General features: G+C 42.2%; 1 protein-coding gene across 1 annotated transcript in view; it reads right to left on the bottom strand.

The window, feature by feature from the left end:
• Positions 1 to 23,235, bottom strand: part of aacs (acetoacetyl-CoA synthetase) — a 152,812-nt gene that overhangs the window by 72,022 nt on the left and 57,555 nt on the right. Inside the window, exons 6-8 of the mRNA XM_073065526.1 lie at positions 16,677 to 16,791; positions 8,118 to 8,199; positions 458 to 608 (exon numbers count right to left, since the gene is read on the bottom strand). Of these exons, the coding sequence (XP_072921627.1) occupies positions 458 to 608; positions 8,118 to 8,199; positions 16,677 to 16,791 (348 nt within the window). The remainder of the gene's footprint in view (positions 1 to 457; positions 609 to 8,117; positions 8,200 to 16,676; positions 16,792 to 23,235) is intronic.

Genomic DNA, 23,235 nt, shown 5'->3' with positions numbered 1-23,235 from the left:
CTGTGAACTCTACAGACTGCCGTGCCTGAAAATCCCAGGAGATCAGCAGTTTCTGAGATACACAAACCAACAATCATTCCACAGTCAAAGTCCCTCAGGTCACATTTCTTCCCCGTTCTGACATTCGGTCTGAACAACGACTGAACCTCTGGACCACGGCTGTTGCCACATGGTTGGCTGATTTGATATTAGCATTAGGGCAGCACGGCGGCGATCAGCACAACGCTTTACGGTAATGGTTCAATTCCAGCCCACTGCCTGTTTGCATAGTGACCATGTGGGTTTCCTCCCACAGTCCAAAGACCTACCGGTCGGTAGGTTAATTGGTCATTGTAAACTGTGATTAGGCTAGGACTAAACTGGGGGTCGCTGGGCAGCTCAGCTCCAAGGCAAGGTGAAAGTCTGTTCAACTTAGCAAAGGTAAGTAAGGTCAATGTTTGTGGCAGTAATGACCTACCCCGGCTGAATGAACCATGCATTTTGGTGCTCCTGTTGTGCCGGAGGAATACATAATAAATAGCGGGTGATTGAACGGCAGCTGCTCGAACTCAAGCTGTGGACCATGGTCTCCCTCCTTCCCTGTGGCAAGGAACTCATCGAGAAACACACTGTAAAAACACACAGAAAGCGAGAAAGCCAAGGCAGTTAGTGTACTCAAAAGTCCCAAAGGAAACCATGGTTAAAACATTCCTTCATTAGCTCTGCCAAGCAAGTTCATGCCAACAAGACTGTTGCTTATTATAATGAGTAATTTACTCCTGGAGATTTGGCTCCTTTCCTACAAGCATTTTAATTCCCATCCCCATTCCGACATCTTGGACCGTGGCCTCCCCTTGTGCCAAAATGACGCCACCCTCAGGGTGGAGGAGCAACACCTTATATTCCACCTGGGTAGCCTCAAACCTGATGGCATGAACGTTGATTTCTCCTTCTGGTAAAAAAAAATCTTCCCTCCCCCTCTTCTCTTCACCACTCTGCTCTCTTTCCTCTTCTACCTACCTATCACCTCCCCCTGGGTCCTGTCCTCCTTCGCTTTCTCCTATGATCCACTCTGCTCTCCTGTCAGATTCCTTCCTCCCCAGCCCTTACCTACCCACTTGGCTTCACCTGTCACCTTCCAGCTATCTTCCTTCCCCTCCCCTCCATCTTTATATTCTGCCGTCCTCCCCCTCCCTCTCCAGTTCTGAAGAAGGGTCTAGGCTCTAAACGTCAACTCGTTTCCACGGATGCTGCTTGGCCTGCTGAGTTCCTCCAGCGTTTTGTGTGTGTTACTAGGGGGAAGAGACTGGGCACATTCCCTGAGTGGTAGCGCCCACTTGTATTGGAAGGTGCACCCATAAACATGTCCTGGACCCAGCAGCATTCCTACATCAGCAGAGGAGGCTGCACTCCTAATCCCAGGGAGTTTCTCCGACCTGCAGATCCTGGGTCAGAAAGCGAGTATATTGAAAGGTAACCCAGTAGAAAGATGACCCAAAATAACGTCATTATCCTTGAATAAACACTGGAAACAACCATCCTCGCTTTCAAAAAAGTAAATCATAGATTTGTTTTTAATAAAGGGAGTGTTCAGAATCTCAATCCTTCCTTTGAACTGTCAGTGAAAAATACAGTCGGCCCCCCTTTTCCACGGGTTCCGCATGCGCGGATTCAACAACCGCGGATCGGGAAAACCCGGAAGTTCCCTCTCTAGCACTCATTTGAGCATGTACAGACATTTTTTTCCTTGTAATTATACGCTAAACAATACAGTATAACAACTGTTTACATAGCATTTATACTGAATTAGGTATTATAAGTAATCTAGAGATGATTTTAAAGTACAGGCAGTCCCCGGGTTATGAACGAGTTCCGTTCCTGATCCGTCTTTAAGTCGGATTTGAAGTCGGAACAGGTACATCCGGTATTACGTAGCCTCAGTTAGTCACCAAACGTTTATCTTAGTATATAGTATGTATTTTATTTTTCTACGCATATAAAACAATTAAGAAACATATGTATTTCAATAACTAAACCACTGTGTTGCTTAGTAATAACTGTAGCTTTCATCGGGGAGGGCCTTTCAAATGCTCCATTAAAATTGTTCCGATCGTTGACTGACTAGTTTAATGCCTTTCCAATGACCGATGGCGTTTCACCTTTTTCCGATCGCTTTATTACTTCCACTTTATTTTCTATCTTGATTATTTTCGCGAACAGAAACACTGCAGATTCAGAGCAGCGCCGCCAGGTCCTAATGTCCACCGCACTGAGACAGATTAAATAAAGTCCGGGGTTCCGCTGGGTCGGGAATGGAGCATCCACGTTTTTTGGTATCCGCGGGGGGTCCTGGAACCAATCCCCCACGGATAAGGAGAGCTGACTGTATATAGAAGTACGTCTATATCAGTTTCAAGCCTCCTGGATTTGGTGGAACAATGGGGAGAACTATTTATCACAGTGGAATTAAATCTCAACAATGAACGCTCAAGTTTAAGGAAAAACCTTCTGAATTCCTGGGTAATAAAATTGAATGAGTCTGCAAAGAATAAAAAGTGCTGAGAAAGATTTTATCACATCAAGTAATAACAAATTCAACCTCTTTCATTGTATATGCTGTTTTCTTTTATAAACCTTCAAATAATACCAAAACAAATGGTGAGTGGACAGAACTAGGAGTTTGAAAAAAAAGTACATTCTTTCCATTTTGTTTCACAATATGAAAAGTCACGCTTAAAAAAATCTGAACATTTGAGCTGAGAAACCAGGTCTCTTTATTTGATTGTAATTGGAAATGCCACGTTCAGTAGAATGAACAAGCAACACGTCATAAACACGAGAGACACTGCAATGCTGAAAATCCAGAGTAAATGGTGAAGGAACAAATTTTTCTCCACATTTTCCTCCACAAAATGGTGGAGGAACTCAGCAGATCAGGCAGCCTCTGCGGAGAGGAATAAACAGTTGAAATTTCAGGCTAACACCGTTCATCTGGCTGGAAATGAAAGGGGAAGGTGGAAGAAAGCACTGGTGATAGGTGAAGCCAGCTTCGGCGGAAGGGGGATGAAATGAGAAGCTGGGAGGTTAGAGGTGGAATCGGTAAAGGGCTGAAGGAGGAGGAATCTGATTGGGGAGTGGACCGTGGGAGAAAGGGAAGCAGGAGGGGCACCATAGGGAGGTGATTAGGTTAAGGGTCTGAAGTGTTGATTTCCCTTTTTCAGCCTGATCTGCTGAGTTCCTCCAGCATTTTGTCTGTGTTGCTCAAAATATCCAGCATCTGCAATCTCCCTTGTCTACAGAGGGAATGGAAGCATTTGTCCAGAAGCACTGAATGGTATAGGGTAAGTCCCTCCTTGAATACTTCAGGACAAATTTCAGACCATTGGTTCCCAAAATATCAACCCCTAGCCGGGGATGGGTGGGTGTTTCAAAGGGGGGGGCAATAAATAAGATAGTGGAGTGGGGTGATTGGTAGCAAGGGGTGCATCTGAGAGATTACAGGCTCAATTTAAGAAATTAATTACTTTTTATAAACACTTGATCTTTAGTGCCTCACAAGTGATTACAATAATCAGTGTCCTGAGGAAGGGTCTCAGCCTGAAACGTCAACTGTACTTCTTCCTACAGATGCTGCCCGGCCTGCTACATTCCACCAGCACTTTGTGTGCGTTGCTTGAATTTCCAGCACCTGCAGATTTTCTCATGTTTGCGACAATAATCATGTAATCAGCTCATCTCTTGCAAACCCCCAAAGCACATTATAGTTGTTGAAAAGAAATGTGATACTTTAGTATCATCAGAAATCTGGACTGAAGTAGTCATGTTATTGCCAGGCCTGACCCGCCCCGCCCATTATTGTTGCTCACTACAGTGGTACAGCGTTAGCTCGTACGATTCACGTACTCTAATCACACAGTGACGCATTTCCTGTGAATTCGTGCATGGTGATCTGCGCGGTAAAGCTCAGACTCTGCCATTTCGAATGGCCCTGATCACATTTCTCTCCGCCCACAGCCCAAATGAGATATCTCCGCCTGACATCACATAACTTCAGGCAGAGAGACAGGTTTTGCCTGAGTTACAATGATATCATAACCTTTTCCTTTATTGATCGCAGCACTTGAGGTTGGACGTAAACAATAGGTGATTGACTGTGTCGTTAATCCACAATGAAAATGGCAGAAACAGACCAAACAAAAAAAAGTGTAGACAGTTTTTTTCTGAAACATTAATTTATACCAGCACCAAGCGACCAAAAGCAGCCATTGTGTCTGCTGTGTGTATGTTTTGTTTTTAAATGAGGCAATGAAACTGTCCAGGCTCCTTGAACAGTTAAAGAGAATACACTCTGATAAAGCAAACGAGAACTTGCTGTATTTTCAGTCGTCTCATGAAAACTTTCAGAAACGGGAAACACTTCAAAACACATTTGCCATCACATTGATGAGGAAAAACTTCTTCAACAAGAGAGTGGTGAATCTGTGGAATTCTCTGCCACAGGAAACAGTTGAGGTCGGTTCATTGACTATATTTAAGAGGAAGTTAGATATGGCCCTTGTGGCTAAAGGGATCAGGGGGTATGGAGAGAAAGCAGGTACAGGGTTCTGAGTTGGATGATCAGCCATGATCATACTGAATGGCGGTGCAGGCTCAAAGGGCCGAATGGCCTACTCCTGCACCTATTTTCTATGTTTCTATCACTTTACACCAAATCAGTGATGGTTTGTGTGCTTCATAAAGCACCTCATTGCTGAATCTAGGAAGCCCAATGCAACTGGAGAAAAACTGATTTTGCTAGCAGTAAGGGAGGTTCTGAGTACGGTTTTGCATAAATCACCAGACCAAATAATTAAAGCAATTCCATTCAGTGGCAACTCTGTTCAAAGACGAATAGATGAACTGTCTGAGAATGAGGAAGACACATTGGGCAACATACTTAGGACAACAGAATCTGCTCTGCAATTGGAGACCTCAAATTTGCCCGGCAGTGAATCGTTGCTTCTTGGTTATGTTCGCTTCATAAAAGATGAAAGCATCGTTCAAGAGTTGCTATTTGCAAAGGGAATAGAAACATACAAAGCTAGAGTCAATATACGGGCGCTATGGTAGTACAGCAGTTAAAGCGACGTTATTACAGCTCAAGGCAGAGGTTGAACTTCGGAGTTCAATCGATCATCATCTATAAGGAGACTGCACGTCCTCCCTGTCGAGTGCATGGGTTTTCTCCAGGGGCTCTGGTTTCCTCCCACAGTGAAAGACGCACGGATTAGCAGGTAAATTGGTCACTGTAAATTGTCCTGTGATTTGGCTACGGTTAAATTGGGGGTTGCTGGCAGTGCAGCTCGAAGGGCCTATTCATGTTGCATCTTAAGAAATAAATAACAGATAGATTTCAGGTTGTTGAATAATCTTTCAAACAAAAACTTATTCCGCTCTTCAACTCTTGCTTGTGCAACAAAAGAGACATCATCTATGACAGGACATCACATTGGAGTTATTACTTCCTTGTAAAAAGCTGTACCTAACATATTTACCATTCACTGTGTAATTCACAGACAACAGTTTGTTGCAAAAACACCTAAGTGATGGGCTGCACTAGTCATAAAATACTGTTCTCACAGCAATAAATAAAATCCAGTCCCATGCTCTTAATTCTTGACTATTTCAAGAGCTTTGCATTGAGAATGAAAAACAGCTACTGTTGCAAAAGGAAATTGCTTAAAACACTTTTATGCACTTTTTGAAACTATGATTAAGTTCTTTGAAGACTCAAATGCTTCATTCAATAATCAACTCAAGAATATTAAGCATAGCACTGCTCATTTATCAGAATTATTTGCAAAGTTTAATGAAATCAATCTTCAATTGCAAGGAAATGAAGTGAATCTTATCAAAGTCAAATCAGTCGTCTCCATATTTCTCCATAACTCTATATTAGTGCAACATCAGCTATCCCAACCTTTTCCAATTTCCAAGCCTCACTGAGTTGGAAGAGAAAGAAAAAGTACTAGATGATGATCTTCGGGTACACTGTGCCCACCAAGGTGAGCTGCATAAAGACGTGTCAGCGAAATTTCACTATCTTCTTTCAATCCAAATTCCAGATTAGGTCATTCCTGGGCACTTGTAATCAGGAGTTAACCAAAAGGATGGAGGAAGAACTGGTTTCACTACTCAATGACTTTGAGCTGTAGGCAGTTTCAAAGAAATCATATCAAGACTTTTGGTTGGAAAAAGAAACTTCTAAATGCTATCCTGCACCGTGGAAAAAGGTCAAGATGCTCTTTATTGCCTTTCTAATCATATTTAGTGGAGTGTGGTTTCTGTGCAGTCGCCCAACTTCTTTCAAAGCAATGAAACAGACTGCAGCTGAATGTGGGGATCTGAGACTCCTCCTGAGTGACATTCAACCTGATGTTGAGAAGCTGATCTCTGCGCCAAGCCCATCCGTCTCATTGAAAGAGGAAAAGGAATGAAGTAGTGAATAGCTGGACTACTAATGTACACTCTAAAATTGTTGATGAAGATTGTTTTTACTGTAATTAAATAAAGAAGTAATTTATTGGTAGCTGATAAATGAATATTTTTTGTAATTATTTGCTACTATTTTGAATTTGCAGTTCCTATTTCTTTCACTGTGCATCATAAGTCAAAATTCCTTGTAGTTTTTATGTAATGGTTGGAAAGGGTGGGGCACTGGGGCTATGGCCTGTGACCCGGGGGGGAGGTAACCCAAAACAAGTTTGGAAACTACTGAGTTAGACCAATGCTCTAGGGCACTGCTTACAGACCTCTCTTCCAACCTCTTGCATGTCCTCCAAGGGAGACAAAAGATCATAAAGTACTATTCAAACAAAGACACTGCTGTTATGGCCACCGTTTATCACTGAACCAACGCCATTAACTGCATATTGATCTCACAGTAGTTTCAAATTCGCAGCTGTATTTTCCCCCCATTTTATCAGCGATCACACACTTAAACGGCTGTGAAGGATTTGACACTTCCCAAAGTCAGTGAAGGCACTAGCTGACTTTGTTCGTTAATTTCCTTTCCAACTAAAGACACATTCAGAAAAATGTTTCTAGTTAATAAACGTCAGTCTATCTGTGATATTACATTCGTTATGAACCTAATCCAAAATGTTAGGCATGTCCTACAGATTGAATTTCACACATTCTGTTTCATCATTCTCGCTTCAACTGCTCTCACCTCTCTACTTCAGTTACATTTTTCTTGCTCTAATTAACTCAATAACAACTAAATGTCCTCCAAGACTTAGGTACATTATCTTTATTGCATCCAGCGCTCCCCTATCTCCTAGCAACTTAAAACAAACTTGTTTTCTTTATCCCGTTTTGATGCAGGGTCCTTGTCTAAAATACTAACTGTTCCTCTTTCCACAGATACTGTCTGACCTACAGTGCGTTCCTGGCACTTTCTGCTTTAATTCGATAAGCAAAAGAGCACCTTTAAAAAGGAAAGTGTGCAAGGTTCAAGCAGTAAGCACTTTTCTGCCGTTAGCACTTTTGCACAGAATAAAACCTTCTGATAAGTCTGAGTTTTATCTTATCTGCAGATTGTGATGTTCGACTGTTGACACATGAGATAAAAATATCTTACTGCCCAGAATCAACACTTGCTTTGGAAAAAAAATTCGAGTGTATGCAAGATTATTGTTCATTAGTTTCCCCAAATGAACCAGCCTATCCCTTCAATGGCCAAGAACTTGCCCCCCCCCCTCCACATTTGCAGATTTTTTAATCTAAAGATTTGTCTTTCAAAGTATATTTAATTTAAGCAATATACCTGACAAATGGTAAGTGAATTACAACTTTGGCCTTCCATCTCACCAACGCCAACAAGACCTTCCTGTAATTTTGCTCGAGCTCTCTAAACCCGACCACCTAAACCTGATAACCACTACCCTTTCTCTCGTTTCCATGTTCAAACTTTTCCTTCATCTTGCAGTCAAGTGTTCTACTGCTCAAAGTTAACTTTAAACAGTAAAGAATACGGGGGGTTGGGGGGGCTGGTATTTGACATATTCAAGAAAATCCAGAGGTGCTAGTGACAATGGGAGTGATATTACACACACACAGTCAACACTGCAGCAAGTACATCGCTCAGGAGTTCTTACCTGTTTGGTATCCTGGACAAGTCCACGGCCTCCTTCGGTTTTACATATGGTATTAGTACCACCTTCTCCAAGTCAGGCAAACCTACAGGAGTAAACCAGAAAATCACCTTGATCTCTCAGAACACCACGACTGAAAGAGCATTAATTTTCAAGTCTGGCCATACAGACCCTTCACCAAAGCTTCCACAGAACTTCCGACACCGCCTGCAATACGCAAGTCAGCTCATTCCAACTTCCATGCTCTGTGCTCGGAACAGAAGTCAGAGAGGGGACTGAGAGCAAAGGAAAGCTGACAATGACCAGGAGGGTCACCACTTGCAGGACAACCATAGCAGTGAGGCGTCCAATATCACCGTGGCTGCAACAGAGCAGCAAAGCCACAAGCACTCGAGGCACGTCACACCAAGCATGATCCAGCTTTTGGCCACAGATGAAAAAATCTTTCCTCCGATGGCAGTGATGCCAGTGCTTCTAGATTATAAACGTCACTCAGACTGGCGGACTTTATAAACGATTGTAATTTGTATTATTGATTTATTGACCTGCATCGCGGAATAGGCCCTCTGGCCCTTTGAGACATGCTGCCCAGCAATCCCTCGATTAACCTATCAACCAGTAGCCCTTTGGACTGTAGGACGAAACCCTCACAGTCACGGGGAGGATGTACAAACTCCTTACAGGCAGCGGTGGGAATTGAACCCGGATCGCTGGTACTGTAGAGCGCTGTGCTAACCAGGTTCCTTAAGGGTGTTACAGCCGGGGACAAGCTCCCACTACCTATCAAATGCTCCCAATGGCAGCCGCATCAAAGAGCCTCTGACAACCAAGTCGGGCTCCTGGTCTTCACGTGTGGCTTAGCTACTAAGCCCGACGGAACCATTTCTACTGACAGGAAAAGAGGAAGAGGCGGGCTACTGGCGCCTTAAACCAGTCACTTCCGGCAGATGGGGCTTATCAGCTATGGTTGTCAGCTCATCTATGAGAGAGAATATACTGATCTCAAACCTCCGCTGCCTTATGGCTGGACCCACTCATGGGGAAAGCTTCGGGGGTAAACCCAGAAGGAAAAATCTGGAGCTGGAGTCCCCAAGGCAGTCCTATGTGGAGTTCAACACCGATTGGCAACTCCTGCGTCGCCAGGAGTGCGAAACTGTATAGGGCTCTGCCGTTCCTTTGGGTTCGTTGGATGTGTAGAGAAGGGGAGCTTGCTACATCAACAGCAGCTTGCTCTCCATATTGTACTGCCCTGGCTTGCGTATCTAGACAGCTGAGACGCGATATCCATGGTCAACCCTGACCAACCAAGGCTTTGTGCTAACCTCTATGCTACCACAGCATCCCAAACGCAGGTGGTGCTTTGTTAACTATAGGAACATGATTGTTCTAGTTTATTTTTCATGAACGAATGGCTTGATTTGTATAGTGCCACAGAGTGCAGAAACAGGATTCAGCCTGACCCTCAAGCACCCATTTACACTAATCCTGCTTTATTCCCTCCTCATTTCCATCATCTCTCTCCCCAGATTCCACCACTCACCCATAAACTACAATTTACCAACGCACATGTATTTGGGACATGGGAAGAAGGTGAAGCTCCTAGCAGAAATCCCCAAATGGGCACAAGGTGAAGATGCGAACGCTACACAGACACCGCTGGAGATCAGGATCGAACACGGGTTACTGAAGCTATGACACAGCAGCTCCACTATCTGGACTACTGCGCTACCCCTATTAAAAACTATTCTGGACCAGAGGTTCCCAATCTGGGGTCCACGGACTCCTCAGTTAACGGTAAGTTGGGAATTCCTGTCCTAGACTTTAGTTTAGGAAAAGTTGAAGTGCTTTTAAGAAGTACTCTCCGTAGAGGAGATGGAAAGATTTAAAGCAATCTTTTCTTCCCCCTCTCGAGGATAATGTGCGACTGTCAATCTGAAATGCAAGATCTTCAATGTCATGAGACTGGAAATACAGAGCAAAAACCAAGATGCTGGAGGAACTCAGCGGGTCAGGCAGCATCTGTGGAGGGAGGTGGACAGTCGACATTTTGGGATGAGTCCCTCCTTGGGGCACCATGGGTAGGGTAGGGGTTCGCACAATACTTTACAGCACAGGCGATTCTGGTTCAATTCCTGCCTGTAAGGAGTTGACACCTTCTCCCCACAATTCCCGGGCTGCTCCAGTTTCCTCCCACACCCCAAAGACATACCGGCTGGCAGGTCCATTGGCCGCTGTAAATTGTCCTGTGATCAGGCTAGGATTAAATCGGGGGGGGGGGGGGGGGGGGGTGCCGGAAGGCACGGCTCGAAGGGCCAGAAGGGCCTATTCTGTGCTGTATTGCAATTAATATAAAATAAGTAAGTAATTTTTGTCCAGATGGTTTCCCAAATTGTGTGTGTTTTTTAAGCAAAAAGCTAGTAAACTTTGTAAGAATATTTTAAATCCATCAAGAACATCTTTAATTTATGTACTGTATGTGTGGCATATTTAGTCTCTTGAAGACCATCTTTAGACTTTGGTCCCACAAAAGCCAATCACCTTTTGATCAAAAACGTTTAATACAAGTCAACCAATCGCAATAAAAAGTAATAATGCAAGCAACTTCAAATCAACTCCAACTGGTAATATTCCCTTGTAATAAAACTTAATTGTTTTAACAATAGAAATAGACATAACCAGGTCACATTATCTCATCTATATTATTTAGCGAATAAAGTAACATTTTTAAAAATCAACGAACTTTCATGCCAATTATATGAATAAAATCTAGTTTTGCTTGATGCTTGGCATTCCAATATGTCTCATAATGCAAATGAATTATTTTTACCCAATGACGTGTCACCAAGATGAAAAGAAATTACTTTAGTATTTACACAGTGCAGCAGCCAAAAAAGTAGGCACCAATCACTTTAATTGAATCATTTTTTTTAAAGTAGTATATGAAACTTAAACACATTTGATTAAAATTGTTTCTTTGGTAATTGCAGCACCAACCAATCAACTTACTCTAAAGGCACCTCCATTAAAAATTCGTCAAAGGTAATTTCTTACAGATGGCAGTAGTTTTAGAGATTTAAAATGTTGCTTCAGTTTTAGTCCAACTACTCCCTTTATTACAGAATAATATGTAAGTACAGTGAGTTACATCCACAGTTTAAACGTTAGATATGAAAAGTTGTAGTTTAAATTGTCATAGACTCCAATGGCAAGAAAGACTTTAGCTATGACTGAAACTGCTGCTTTTCAAAACCAACACTTAATCTACGATGTAAGTCATTCTCTTGTGAAAATGCACTCAAGCTGTTGTTCAGTGATCCTACAAATAGGAGATACCTTTAATGCTTTAGCTCTCTCACATAAACATTCGAATATGAGAAATAACAAGAAACTAGACCAACTAGAAATCTAGTAAAGGAAAAGATGCTGGAAGTAATAAAGTAGCAGGGAGCAGAATTAACATTTCAGATGGACAACTTTTCACTCAAATTTAGGAAAGTTAGAAGTAGTGCTATTTCAGTCTGCGGAGAAGGGATAAGGATGGGGCGAGGGGGAGGGGAAGGAGGATGGTCTATAGCAGGTAGAGGCCAAGAGAAAATGGCAATGATGCTGCCTGAGAGAAAGCAGAGAAGACTTGTTCATTGCTGCTGATGTGCTTGGAGAAAGTGTGAACAGAAGAGCAGGGTCAAAACAACAAATTAAAATCAGGAATGGCAGGTGAACTGAAACGCTGAATCCAGCATTTCAACCCTGAAGGCTATAAACTTGGGCTTTGCTGGAAGAACGCAAGAAGCCAAAGATGAAAAAGTTCGAGTGGGAATGAATGCATGCTGGTTCTATGGGTGAAAATCTCATTCCTAACACTAGCCTTGACAGTTGTTCCAACGGCTTTAAAAAGTAACTGACAACTGATGAAGAGTCTCGGCCTAAAACATTGACTGTTCATTCATTTCCACAGATGCCACCTGACCTGCTGATTTCCTCCAGCATTTTGCGTGACTAGAGAATACAGAAAAGAAGTGAACAGACCAATCAGTCCACGATGTTGTGCAATGGAGGAATGTTGCTACCGTAGCATTAAGTATTTAAGTATTTAATGTATTTAAGTAAACTACTTAAGAACTTTTTAAAAGCTATTATTAATGCTTTTTGAGAGAGTGATTTAGATGCATATCATATTTTTTACTGAGTTAAGTATTGTATGTAATTAGTTTTGCTACAACAAGTGCATGGGACATTGGAAAAAATGTTGAATTTCCCCATGGGGATGAATAAAGTATCTATCTATCTATCTATCTTAAGACGAGAGCTGCTAGGATGGGAAACAGCTTCTGCACCCAGGATACAAGGATATTGAACTCCCTGTCAGCAGCCACGTCTCATTACCTATGAAGTGCCAGCAGCATTATACTGTTTACTTTTTAAAGTTGTATGGTATATGCACCTTATCACTTGTTAATTTATTAGTGATAATATTACTTTATGTGTTATGTGTGAATTACAGTATTGTGCTTTGCACCTTGGTGTGGAGGAATTTTGCTTTGTCTGGCTGCATACACGTGGACAGGTATATGACAATAAACTGAACGTGAACCCGAACTCCAAACTGCCAACTTCCTCTGCTACCCCGGCAACAGTCTACCACTCTGTGTAAAAAACCTTACCCTGCATATGGTCCGTAAACCTCCTCCGTTTAACCTCAAAGCCACATTCTCTGGTGTTTCACATTTTTACCCTGGGGCAAACAGCAGAGGCACCAAAATCTACTCTGATGAAGTGCTTCAATAGGCTGATCATGCTAGCGCTAACTCCTGCCTGACCAAGGACCGGGACCCACTGCAATCTGTCTACTGCCACAGCAAGTTTACAGCCAACACAATCTCACTGCCTCTCCCCTTGGCTCTGGAGAACCTAGACAACTGCAAAATATATGTTCATCAATTACAGCTCTGCTTCAAATCTTGGGCCATGGTCCCTTCTTTGCAACTAGATCCTCAGTTTCCTTTCTGGGAGACCAATGTCAATATAGACCAGAAATAACACCTCCTCCTCGCTGAAATTCAACACAGGCTCAGCTCAAGGATACACGATACACTACTCTTCTCTCTCTATACACATGACTTTGTGGGTAAGCACAACTCAAATACCATCTACAATAGACAATAACAGACAAAAGACAGTAGGTGCAGGAGTAGGCCATTCGGCCCTTCTAGCCAGCACTGCCATTCACTGTGATCATGGCTGATCATACACAATCAGTACCCAGTTCCTGCCCTCTCCCCATATCCCTTGACCCCGCTATCTAGAAGAGCTCTATCTAACTCTCTCTTGAAAGCATCCAGAGACTTGGCCTCCACTGCCTTCGAGAATACAAATTCTCAAGTCTACAAACTGTGAAGCTTCTTTTGATTCTACACATTAGAACCTCCGTACTAGGCCATGACATAACCACTGTACACCTGTATAACTTGTAAGAGTCTTTGGTGACATACAAAATCTTCTCAAACTCCTAATGAAATAAAGCCAGTGGCGTGCCTTCGTCACGGGTCCATCAACGTGTTGAGTGTAGGATAGATCCTCTGAGAGGCTGACACCCAGGAACTTGAAGTTGCTCATCCTTTCCACCGCTGACCCCTCAAGGAGGACTTGATTGATCAAGGACAGAACTCAACTCACCATCAAGACCATCTTCAAGAAACAGCATCTACCACTACAGACCCTCACCGTCCGGAACATGCCCTCTTCTCATTTCTAGCAATAGGGATGAGGTACAGGACCCTGAAGATCCACAATGTTTTAGGAATAGCTTCTTCCCCTCTGCTTCTGCCATCAAATTTCTGAAGTCCATGAACCCATTAAAACTAGAAGGGATTCTGGTTAATTGGGACACATTGGGACCAATGCATTTAGCCCAATTATGCAGCTGTTCCAATTAGCAAAAGTCTCATGGAATAGTTAAAAAGGCATTTTAAAAAATTAAACAGTAGTTTATCATTTTTATGCCTTTTTAACCATTTCCATGAAATAAATTATGTATTTAAATGAATACAGAGCAAATTAGAACACTACCAATACTACTACAGTACTATAAAACTGTGTATTAGTTCCTAATAGTTATTGTCGGAGGAATTAGATAGATAGATAGATACTTTATTCATCCCCATGGGGAAATTCAACTTTTTTCCAATGTCCCATACATTCATCCAATTCATCCAGTGTGTGGCGCTGCGTTCATTTGAATGACTGTAAATGAACAATATCAGCACAGGCACATATCGAAGGTATGAAGGCAGTCCATTATTACAGCCATAATAGTGAAATACAGCAACCAACAAGTCACATTGGGCTTGTATGTGGTACAAAGAAGAGGGCCACCATTGAGAGGAAGTGAGTGGCTGAGACCATGGGAGATCCATCTGCCATTTGCCTGTCACATCCTCTGCAACAGAGTTAACTGAAAGAGAATTACGAAAGGAACTGGACGTTGCCACAGCAGTGTTCAAGGATGGCATTGGGAAGCTCAAATATATCAAGGGTAAAATAGTACTGAATGAAAGGACCGCACCCAAGTGTTACAAAGCCCAGCTGGTTCCTTATACTATCCGTGATAAAGTAGCCAGTGAGCTAAATCACGTAGAGGCTGAAGGAATTCTTTCCAAGGTTGAGTGGAGTCCATGGGCAATGCCAGTGGTCCCAGCAGCCAGGAATAATGGATCTGTCAGGATCTGTGGTGATTTTAAAGTCACCATCGACCCAGTGCTGAAAGCTGATCAAAGCGCTCTGCCCAGGATAGAGGACATCTTTACAAGCCTGTCTGGAGGGAAACATTTCAGCCAAGTGGACTTAGCTGAGGCTGACCTACAGATGGAGATGGTAGAAGAGCCCAAAGTGTTTCTCACCATAAACACTCACAATGGGCCTTATCCCTAGAATAGGCTTATTTTTGACACAGTATCTACAGCTGCACTCTGGCAGAGAGCTATGGACCAGGTGCTGCAAGGTTGCCCCAGCAATCATTCTTACCTGGAGGACGTCATTATTACCGGTAATTATTAGTAGATTATGGGCTCAGAGCACGAGGAAACAAATGTGAATTCTTTAAACCAAGCATCACTTACTGAGGTCATATAACTGACGCACAAGGATTGCACAGGTGTGCTGAGAAAATTTAAGCAGAGGCGGATGCCCCAAGGCCAAAGGACATGTCATAGTTGCGATCCTTTTTAGGATTTGTTAATTACTATTTCAGTTTCCTGCCAAACCTGGCAACTGTGCTCCACCCTTTGAACTCATTACTACAGATCGGGAAGAAATGGCAATGGGCAAAGCTGTGTGAGGTGGCTTTCCAAAAGGTAAGGGAAATGGTGACGTCAGGCCACGCGCACATTGTGATCTACATTGTCCAGTGAAGCTTGGCATGCTGTTTTCGGGATGCCAACATGTCCAGAGCTGTCCAAACCAATTCCTGCAGTCCCAGAGTCAACTCCCACAACCACCACAGAGAAGTCCCCAGAACCTGAGATCGCTTCACAGCCACAAGTCTCACCTGCCAAGCAGAGTGATCCCCCGTCAAAAAAGGCGCGAGAGGGATGTGGGACAGGTGGCAGAGAAGCAGTGCCAAGGACAGGAGGTGGCGTGGGTGCAGACACACCCAGCCCTGAGACAACAGGCAAGGTCATCTGATTCCAAGCAATTGGATAACTGATCATTACAGAATGTCTCCCTGGTGCTTCCCGCTCCCTCCCCTCTCCCTTCCCCTTTTCCCAACCATGATTCCCCTCTCCCTGCCCCCTTTCCACTCTCAATCCAGTCCATAATAGAGACCCATATCAGAATCAGGTTTATCATCACTCAGTGGCATGAAATTTGTTCTTTTTTCTGCAGCAGCGGTACAGTGCAATACATAAAATTACATTATATATATTATTATATGAATTTATATTTTACACACATATATAAAAAATGTTGAGATGCATCCTATATGGAGTTGGAGTTTTATAGGTAAGCAGGGAGATGTGTTGTGTATTTAATATTTGAGTAACCTTGTTTGATTAAGCATTCTTTGTTTAAATAACTCATGGTTACAGGTACAGAGTACGTATGGCGTGCATCATCGTGAAAAGGGGGCAGGGAGAGGGGAATCATGGCTGGGAAAAGGGGAAGTGAGAGGAGAAGGGGCAGGAAGCACCAGGGAGACATTCTGCATCGATCAGTTATCCAATTGCTTGGAATCAAATGTCATATGCGCATGTCTTGCTTAACATAAGACCAAACGTACACGAGTCATCTCCTGGCTCCATGTCTTCCTTTCGATCAATTTCTGGTGTTACCAGAACATAACAGTAAGCCTTAAGTAGGGGGAGAGGGAAAGGATCAGTTGATTATGTTAGCTGAGACAGGCCCGTTGGAAGCAGTTCAACAGAAACAATAACAGACCAGTGGAGACAAACCACACTGCAAATTAGGTAACTGGGGTGTACTCCAGGGCACATTGACAGCTCTGAACCCCTTACCCAACAAAGGCTCTATAAGGAGATTAGGAACAAGTAATGGAAGTTAATTTACCTTTCACTACATTCTGCAGCTTTTCCATGTGATCGTGCTCCTTGCCATTGTAAATAACTGCTTCAACTGAAAATATTAGTTTTGGTTGGATCTGAGAGATCCTGTCCAGTACTCCCTATGGAAAAAAAGTGACAAATGGTAAATCTTTATAACAATGCGGCTCCTTTAATAATTGACAAATCATGTATAGGATGAAATTACAAATAAGTTTTAAATACACATTAACTGCATGGCCGCTGCAGATATATTCATGCATGTTAATCTGCACAAAGATTACCGGCATCTCCATCTGCCTTTCCTATTACGATGAAATAAAATTACAAAAAAATGTAGAGGCCAGAAAACATACACAGATTTTTGGGAAGATACCTTCCCCCCACCATTAAATCAGCAGAAAAGAAAGAAAATGATCAGCATTACACCTTACTAAGATCACAGTGTTTACCTGATATCCAACACCACTTCCAAATGTTGAAGATAAACATAATTTCACGGGTGGGACTCAATAAAAAGCAAGCAGCAAGTACAAAATTAGGCATGCTATAACTAGCTTCTGAAGGTTAAATGCTCACAGAATTCACAGGAACTTATAGAGAAAACCAGGTCTGCTTTAGTCCAACAGTGATAAAGAGTTGTGTACAACTTGCAGAGTATACTAATCACTCACCCCCATTCCCACATTGACTTTACGAGTTTTCATAAGAGAGAAGGAATAAGTAAATCTTTTTTTTCCATTCTGGTATTATATGAAGAGCCACCATATCGAGGTGCACCACGTTTATCCTGATCCACTTTAGATCAGCATATGAGCAGAGGCTGAAATTTCAAATGTCATTGTTTAACACCGGAGTAAGATTATCACTGAAGCGATCTATATCTCCCGATGAAGGGTTTCGGCCCGAAACGTCGTCACTACCTCCTCCCATAGATGCTGTCTGGCCTGCTGAGTTCTGCCAGCATTTTGTGTTTTTATTTATTTCCAGCATCTGCAGATTCACTCGTGTTATATCTAAATAACACCACATTCACAATTAAGCAAAGAAAGCAGAAACAAATACATATACTACTTCACCAAAGAACAATAAGATAATATTAACATACAGAAGAATACAGCACAGTGCAGGCCCTTCAGCCCACAATGCTGTGCTAACCTTTTATCAAACTTTAAGATCAATCTAACACTTCTCTCCTGTATTATGCTACAGTTTCCTTTCATCAGTGTGTCTATTAATCTGAGTTAAAGATACACATAGGAAAATTAATACATCGGAACATGAGCAAGTTGGTTTGGGTAGTAAAGACAAAACCACTAGAACCCAATCATCAGGAAAAAGCTTCAGTAAAGGTCATAAAAACAATTTGAGTGCTCTAAGGACAATTAATTAGGAGGTAATCAAAAGTCTGAGAAACTATTGATTAGTTAGGGGTTATGCAATGTAAAAAAAATTAGAGATAACCATAACCATTTATTAAGGGTATAAATGGACAGAGTTTACATCAGAACCTTGGTAATTTAAATCACCTGTTTAGCAAATTTAATATCATTTCACCCTGATCCTCATCAGAAGCATGATTGAAGTTAGCAATTAATGTGTCCAATCTGGATGTTTAATTAAAAACTAACAATGCAAACCCCAAAGGATAGCCAAGTTGTTCCAATTTTCATCAGTTACTTCAATCACCCTGGTGAACTCTGGCAATCTCTGATGAAAATGGATGATCTGCCGATATCTCAGAATTTAGAAAATAATTGCCTGTGATTAGTTAATTAATGATACTGGCATGCACAGGCCTAGATGCTGGCTTGCACTTTTGCAACTCAAATCCATTCTGCGTCCTATAGCTCGGCTAACCCATCGTCAATTAATGAACCAGAAAGTTTTCTCAGAATCAATGATGAACCAAAAGTATTCAAAAAGCATCTGATCATAAATTGAAAGAGCTGAAACCCATATCCAGCGTATCATATCTGAAAAAAAATGGAGGGGGTGAAAACAACCTTTCAAGCTGAGAATTATCAACCTGCAGGTAAAACCACAGTCACAAGAATACCCAAATTAGGAGCAGGATTATGGCATACATGTCTTCGAGCCTGCACTGCCTTTTAGTAAGATCCTGATTGTAACATCAACTGCATTCTTGTCTCATTGTCATAATCAAACAAAGAAAATGCTGGAAAGATTCAGCAATCAGTCCTCATCTGTGGAAGGTCAAAAGTCATCACAACTAAAAAGAAGGAATTAATAGAAGCTTGTAAAACTGCAAGGAGCGTGGATGGAGGGGGGGATATTTCTGATAGGGTAAAACCAGGGTGACCATGAGGATAAGCTTTAAACAAAGTTAACTACTTGGTGAATGAATCGGGGCAGTTAAAGGTTGAGAACACAGACAAAAGACAAAATGGAGAGTAGGAAGACAAGCCCAGCGGATCAGGCAGGAAATGTCTTCCACTCTCAGAGAGAGCAAAATAAGAGTGGAGAAGGTAGGAGGGTGGGGCAGGAGGTAAATGCTGAGTTACAGTGACAGATGGATGACTTACAGACTGAGAAGTTGCTGTACTTGTAGAGTTCAATATTGAGATAACTATCATAGTCATTCACCCTTTGCAAGTTAATTGCCTACCTACAGGTTATTCAAAGATTCTGCATCCTCCACCCTTTGAGAAGGAGATTTCCAGGAAAGATTACAGTGAAAAGTTACTAGTACATTGCCAGGACTTGAAGACCTGAGTTCATAAGGTAAGGTTAAATAGGTTTGGTCCCCCTCCTCCTCCTATGTTCCAGGGAATAGAGGTGTACAAAACTTTTAGGGGTATAAATAGGGTAAACACAAGCAGACATTTTCCACTAGGTTTGAGTCAGCTTCTAGTTGAGGATGAAAGGTGAGCTATTTAAGGGGAACCTGATGAGGAAATCCTTCACTCAGAGAGTGGTGAGAGTATGGGAAGTATGTCAGCAGAAGTGTTGGATGCAGGTTCGATTGGAACCTTTAGGAGAAGTTTGGATATAAGTAAAGGGATGGGAGGGGTATGGAGGGCTATGGTTCAGGTGTGGGTCAATGGCACTAGGCAGAATAACAGTCTAGCATGGACCAAATGCAACAAAGGGCATCTTTCTGCGCTGTAGTGTTCTACAACTCAATGACCCCCAGAGAGAAAATATTTTGTGATCTATGTTCTTTATTTCTGAACAGTGACTCAAAGTTCTACTTTCTCCCAGAAGAGGAAACAACCTTTTCACTACTGTTCTGACAACACTCCATAGATCTTATAAGATTCAATCAAACCCCTCTTTCAATACGGTCTCATGCATGCCAAACATAACTCAAGGATAACCTCCCTACATTTGAATTCAAGCCCTCTAGCTATAAGCAATAAAATTCTATTAGCTTTCCTAATACTGGCGTCTTTCATACCCTGCAATTGCAAACTCTGATATTTCTCTATGTATCCAAGCTCAGTACTCTCCCATGATTCATAATTCTTCCTGCAAAAATCAAGTTCAATTGTCAAACACACACAAATGCCTATGAATACAGCCAAGCAAAACAGTGTTCCGCCAGGGCCAAGGTGCAAAACACAGAACCTACAGTCTTACACAGCACAAGGCACGTATAGCACATTTACAATAGCAAGTAAACAAACAGCTGCAAAAAAATATATACATGTATAATACAAATCTGACAATTTCACCTGTAGGGTTCTCAGTAGTATTAATTGTAATGTTAATTGTTAAGGCTGACAACATTGCTTCTCTGTAATGTTAACTGCTGAGGTTAAGGGTTCTCTGTAGCAGCATGTTTGGGTTATAATTAGTGCTAAAGGGACTTGTATTCATTTGCTAGCCAATGGAAGTCACGTTATTCTATCTGTATGTGTGGCAACCGGAGGGAATGCGCAGGCTTTTCTTTGAGGAGGAGAGGAGAGGTCGGACGTGAGTCAAGCGCTCTGGTAGATCACCGGGAGTGATCCCAGCCGAGGGTCGACGGAGTTCAGAGGAGATCGATGGGTGGAAAGGATACCTAAATTCGTGAGCTCCAATGAATTCTTTTGTGCACAGAACTGATAAATTTACTGACTTGGCACCTTTCTTGTATTTATTTCTACTAACTCATCACCAAGAAATAACTATAAAGTGTAATCATTTAAACTATATATTGTGTACTGTCTGATTTTTTATATTGTGGGCTTGTACTGGGGGTGCATCACACAGTATCCGCACCAACACGATTACAGTGTTGCCGGGGTCAGCTCCAGTTTACCCTAGACAAACGGGAGCAAACTGGGCAAAGATGAAACATACCTTTTCCCCACATTACTTTGCTGATGACTGAGAGTAAACGAACCGTTAACAAACTAGATTGGGCTTGTCTCTCATGAACAGGACATCACTGTGCAATTTCTACACTGTTGGATAGATGGTGTTATATCCACACGTGAACACACTGGCTGTGGTACAGCCATTTCTGGAGTGCAGGTCTGCATTATTGCAGCTAGGATGTTGTCTGGACCCACAGTCATTTCTTGATATCACTTGGAAGGAAAGAGATAAGCTCAGGATTTTTATCTGTTTTGGGGGGGTGGGTGGGGGGGCGGTTATCAAATAGCAGAAGAGATGGTTCATCCGCTCAGCAATTTTGGCTGAATCTTGTTGCAAATACTTCAGCCTTTTTCCTCAGTCCCCCCCCCCCCCCCCCCATGCTTCAACATCACTGATCCCCACAACAAACCTTTGGGATTCTCTTTTTCAAAAGGATGATGGATTTTTTAAATATTTTTAAGGCAGAGGGAGATGGCTTAGCTCTGCCCACTATGTGCTGTTTATGGATAACAAGACCCCATCTCACATTTCATCACAAAGAAAATTGTTCGGCTGGAAAGGTCTGTTGCCATGTCGTACTTCTAAATAAACTATAAACAAATATAACATTGACCAGTTCCTTTATTTTATACTGCCACCTCTTGAGAAGGAACAGTAAAGCCAACACACACACAGTGACGGCAAACAATACTCCTTCAATAAAGAACAGACAGTCAAATATTTGTAAAATGAAGATTCAGTTTGGATAATTGAATATTTTGTTGCCCATCAGTATACATTTTGCTCAGTGAGACACGATGGTTGAATTTTAAAAATAACAATTCATCTCCTTGCAATACAGACATTAAAAAGAAATGTTCAGCTTGTTATCCCACAGTTACCATTGCTCCAATTTCCCCTTTGCTATTTCTCCGATTCCCCCTAAAACTCAACACCGTGGTAAACGTACAAAAGGTCGATATGTCAAATGTACTCCTGGAAAGAAAAAGAGTACCCAGTCTTTGCAGCCCAATTTGCCTAGCCATTGTACAGATGTATGTTAAATTGCAAATTACGGTAAATGGAATGTCTTCACAATCCTTCAAGGTAACAACAACAATTTCTACTTGTCATGCACCACTGACCTACTAAAATGTTAAAAATCTTTCACTGGAGTTTTGTCAAACAGAAAAAGAAATGTTGCCCAATAATATCAGAAGATGCGACAAAAACCCCTTAATCAAAGGGGAGTAAGTTGGCAGCATGTTGTGAGGACTAATAGATCATCAGAGTCTCTCTTCCACCATTCAGAGATATTTATCCAGAGCTCAACGCAGGATTAGCATTGTCAATTACCCCTCCCATCCAACCAACAATCTCTTTGACCATCAGACAGGAGGTACCATAGCATTAGGACAAGAACTGTTAGGATGGGAAATAGCTTCTTCCCCCATGATACAAGAGCACTGAACGCTCTGGCACAACCCAGGTCTCATAGTGTATGAAGCGCCAGTAACATTATACTCCTTACTTTTTAAACTTGTGCATAAATGCACCTTATTATTTGTTAATTTATTTGTAGTAATGTTACTTTTTCTTGTGCGTCAGAGAGTGAGAGAGACAGTGCTGTGCACGTTGGCCCAGAGAAATGGTGTTTCATTTGGCAGTATACATGGGTAAGGTTGAATGACAATAAACTGAACTCTCTTTCCGCTTTCTGTGTTTTCTTTCTTGTTGCCGATTGGCGGGTTGGGGTTCTGGGTGGGCAATGGGTTGGTTTTTGTGTATGACAAAGTGGGTTGGGGGTTTGGTGCCGTTGTCTCTGTTCTTTCTTTGCGAGGGAGGGGGTTGGGGGCTTTGGAGTTTGGTATTCCGGCCGCCATTTTCCGTGTGGACGATCTGTCAGTATTTTTTTTGCACGAGGGAGGGGACGGGAGTTTTGGAGTTTGCGAGTTTCATTTGTTTCCTTTTCATGTGGAGAGGGGTTTGATGTCTTTTCGTTCAACAACTCATGTGATTTTTCTGTATTTCATGGCTATCTGGAGAAGACAAATATCAGAGTTGAACTACGCCCCCAATCTTAGCCAGTAATGTCCTGCATAACAACCTCTATTTTCTAAAAAAGGCCAATTTTAAAGTCCTTTATGGTCCTTCTTCATTCTGAGGTAATGACCTCTTTTAATTATTAATTGGCCGACATCCTTTTCTTTGCTACCTCCTGGCAATCCCAAAGCTCTCTTGGCCAGTTTCTCAATTCTCCA

The sequence above is a fragment of the Hemitrygon akajei genome, chromosome 14, assembly GCF_048418815.1.
Source record: "Hemitrygon akajei chromosome 14, sHemAka1.3, whole genome shotgun sequence".
Taxonomy (NCBI): Eukaryota; Metazoa; Chordata; class Chondrichthyes; order Myliobatiformes; family Dasyatidae; genus Hemitrygon; species Hemitrygon akajei.
This window is presented reverse-complemented; position numbering and strand designations above follow the sequence as displayed.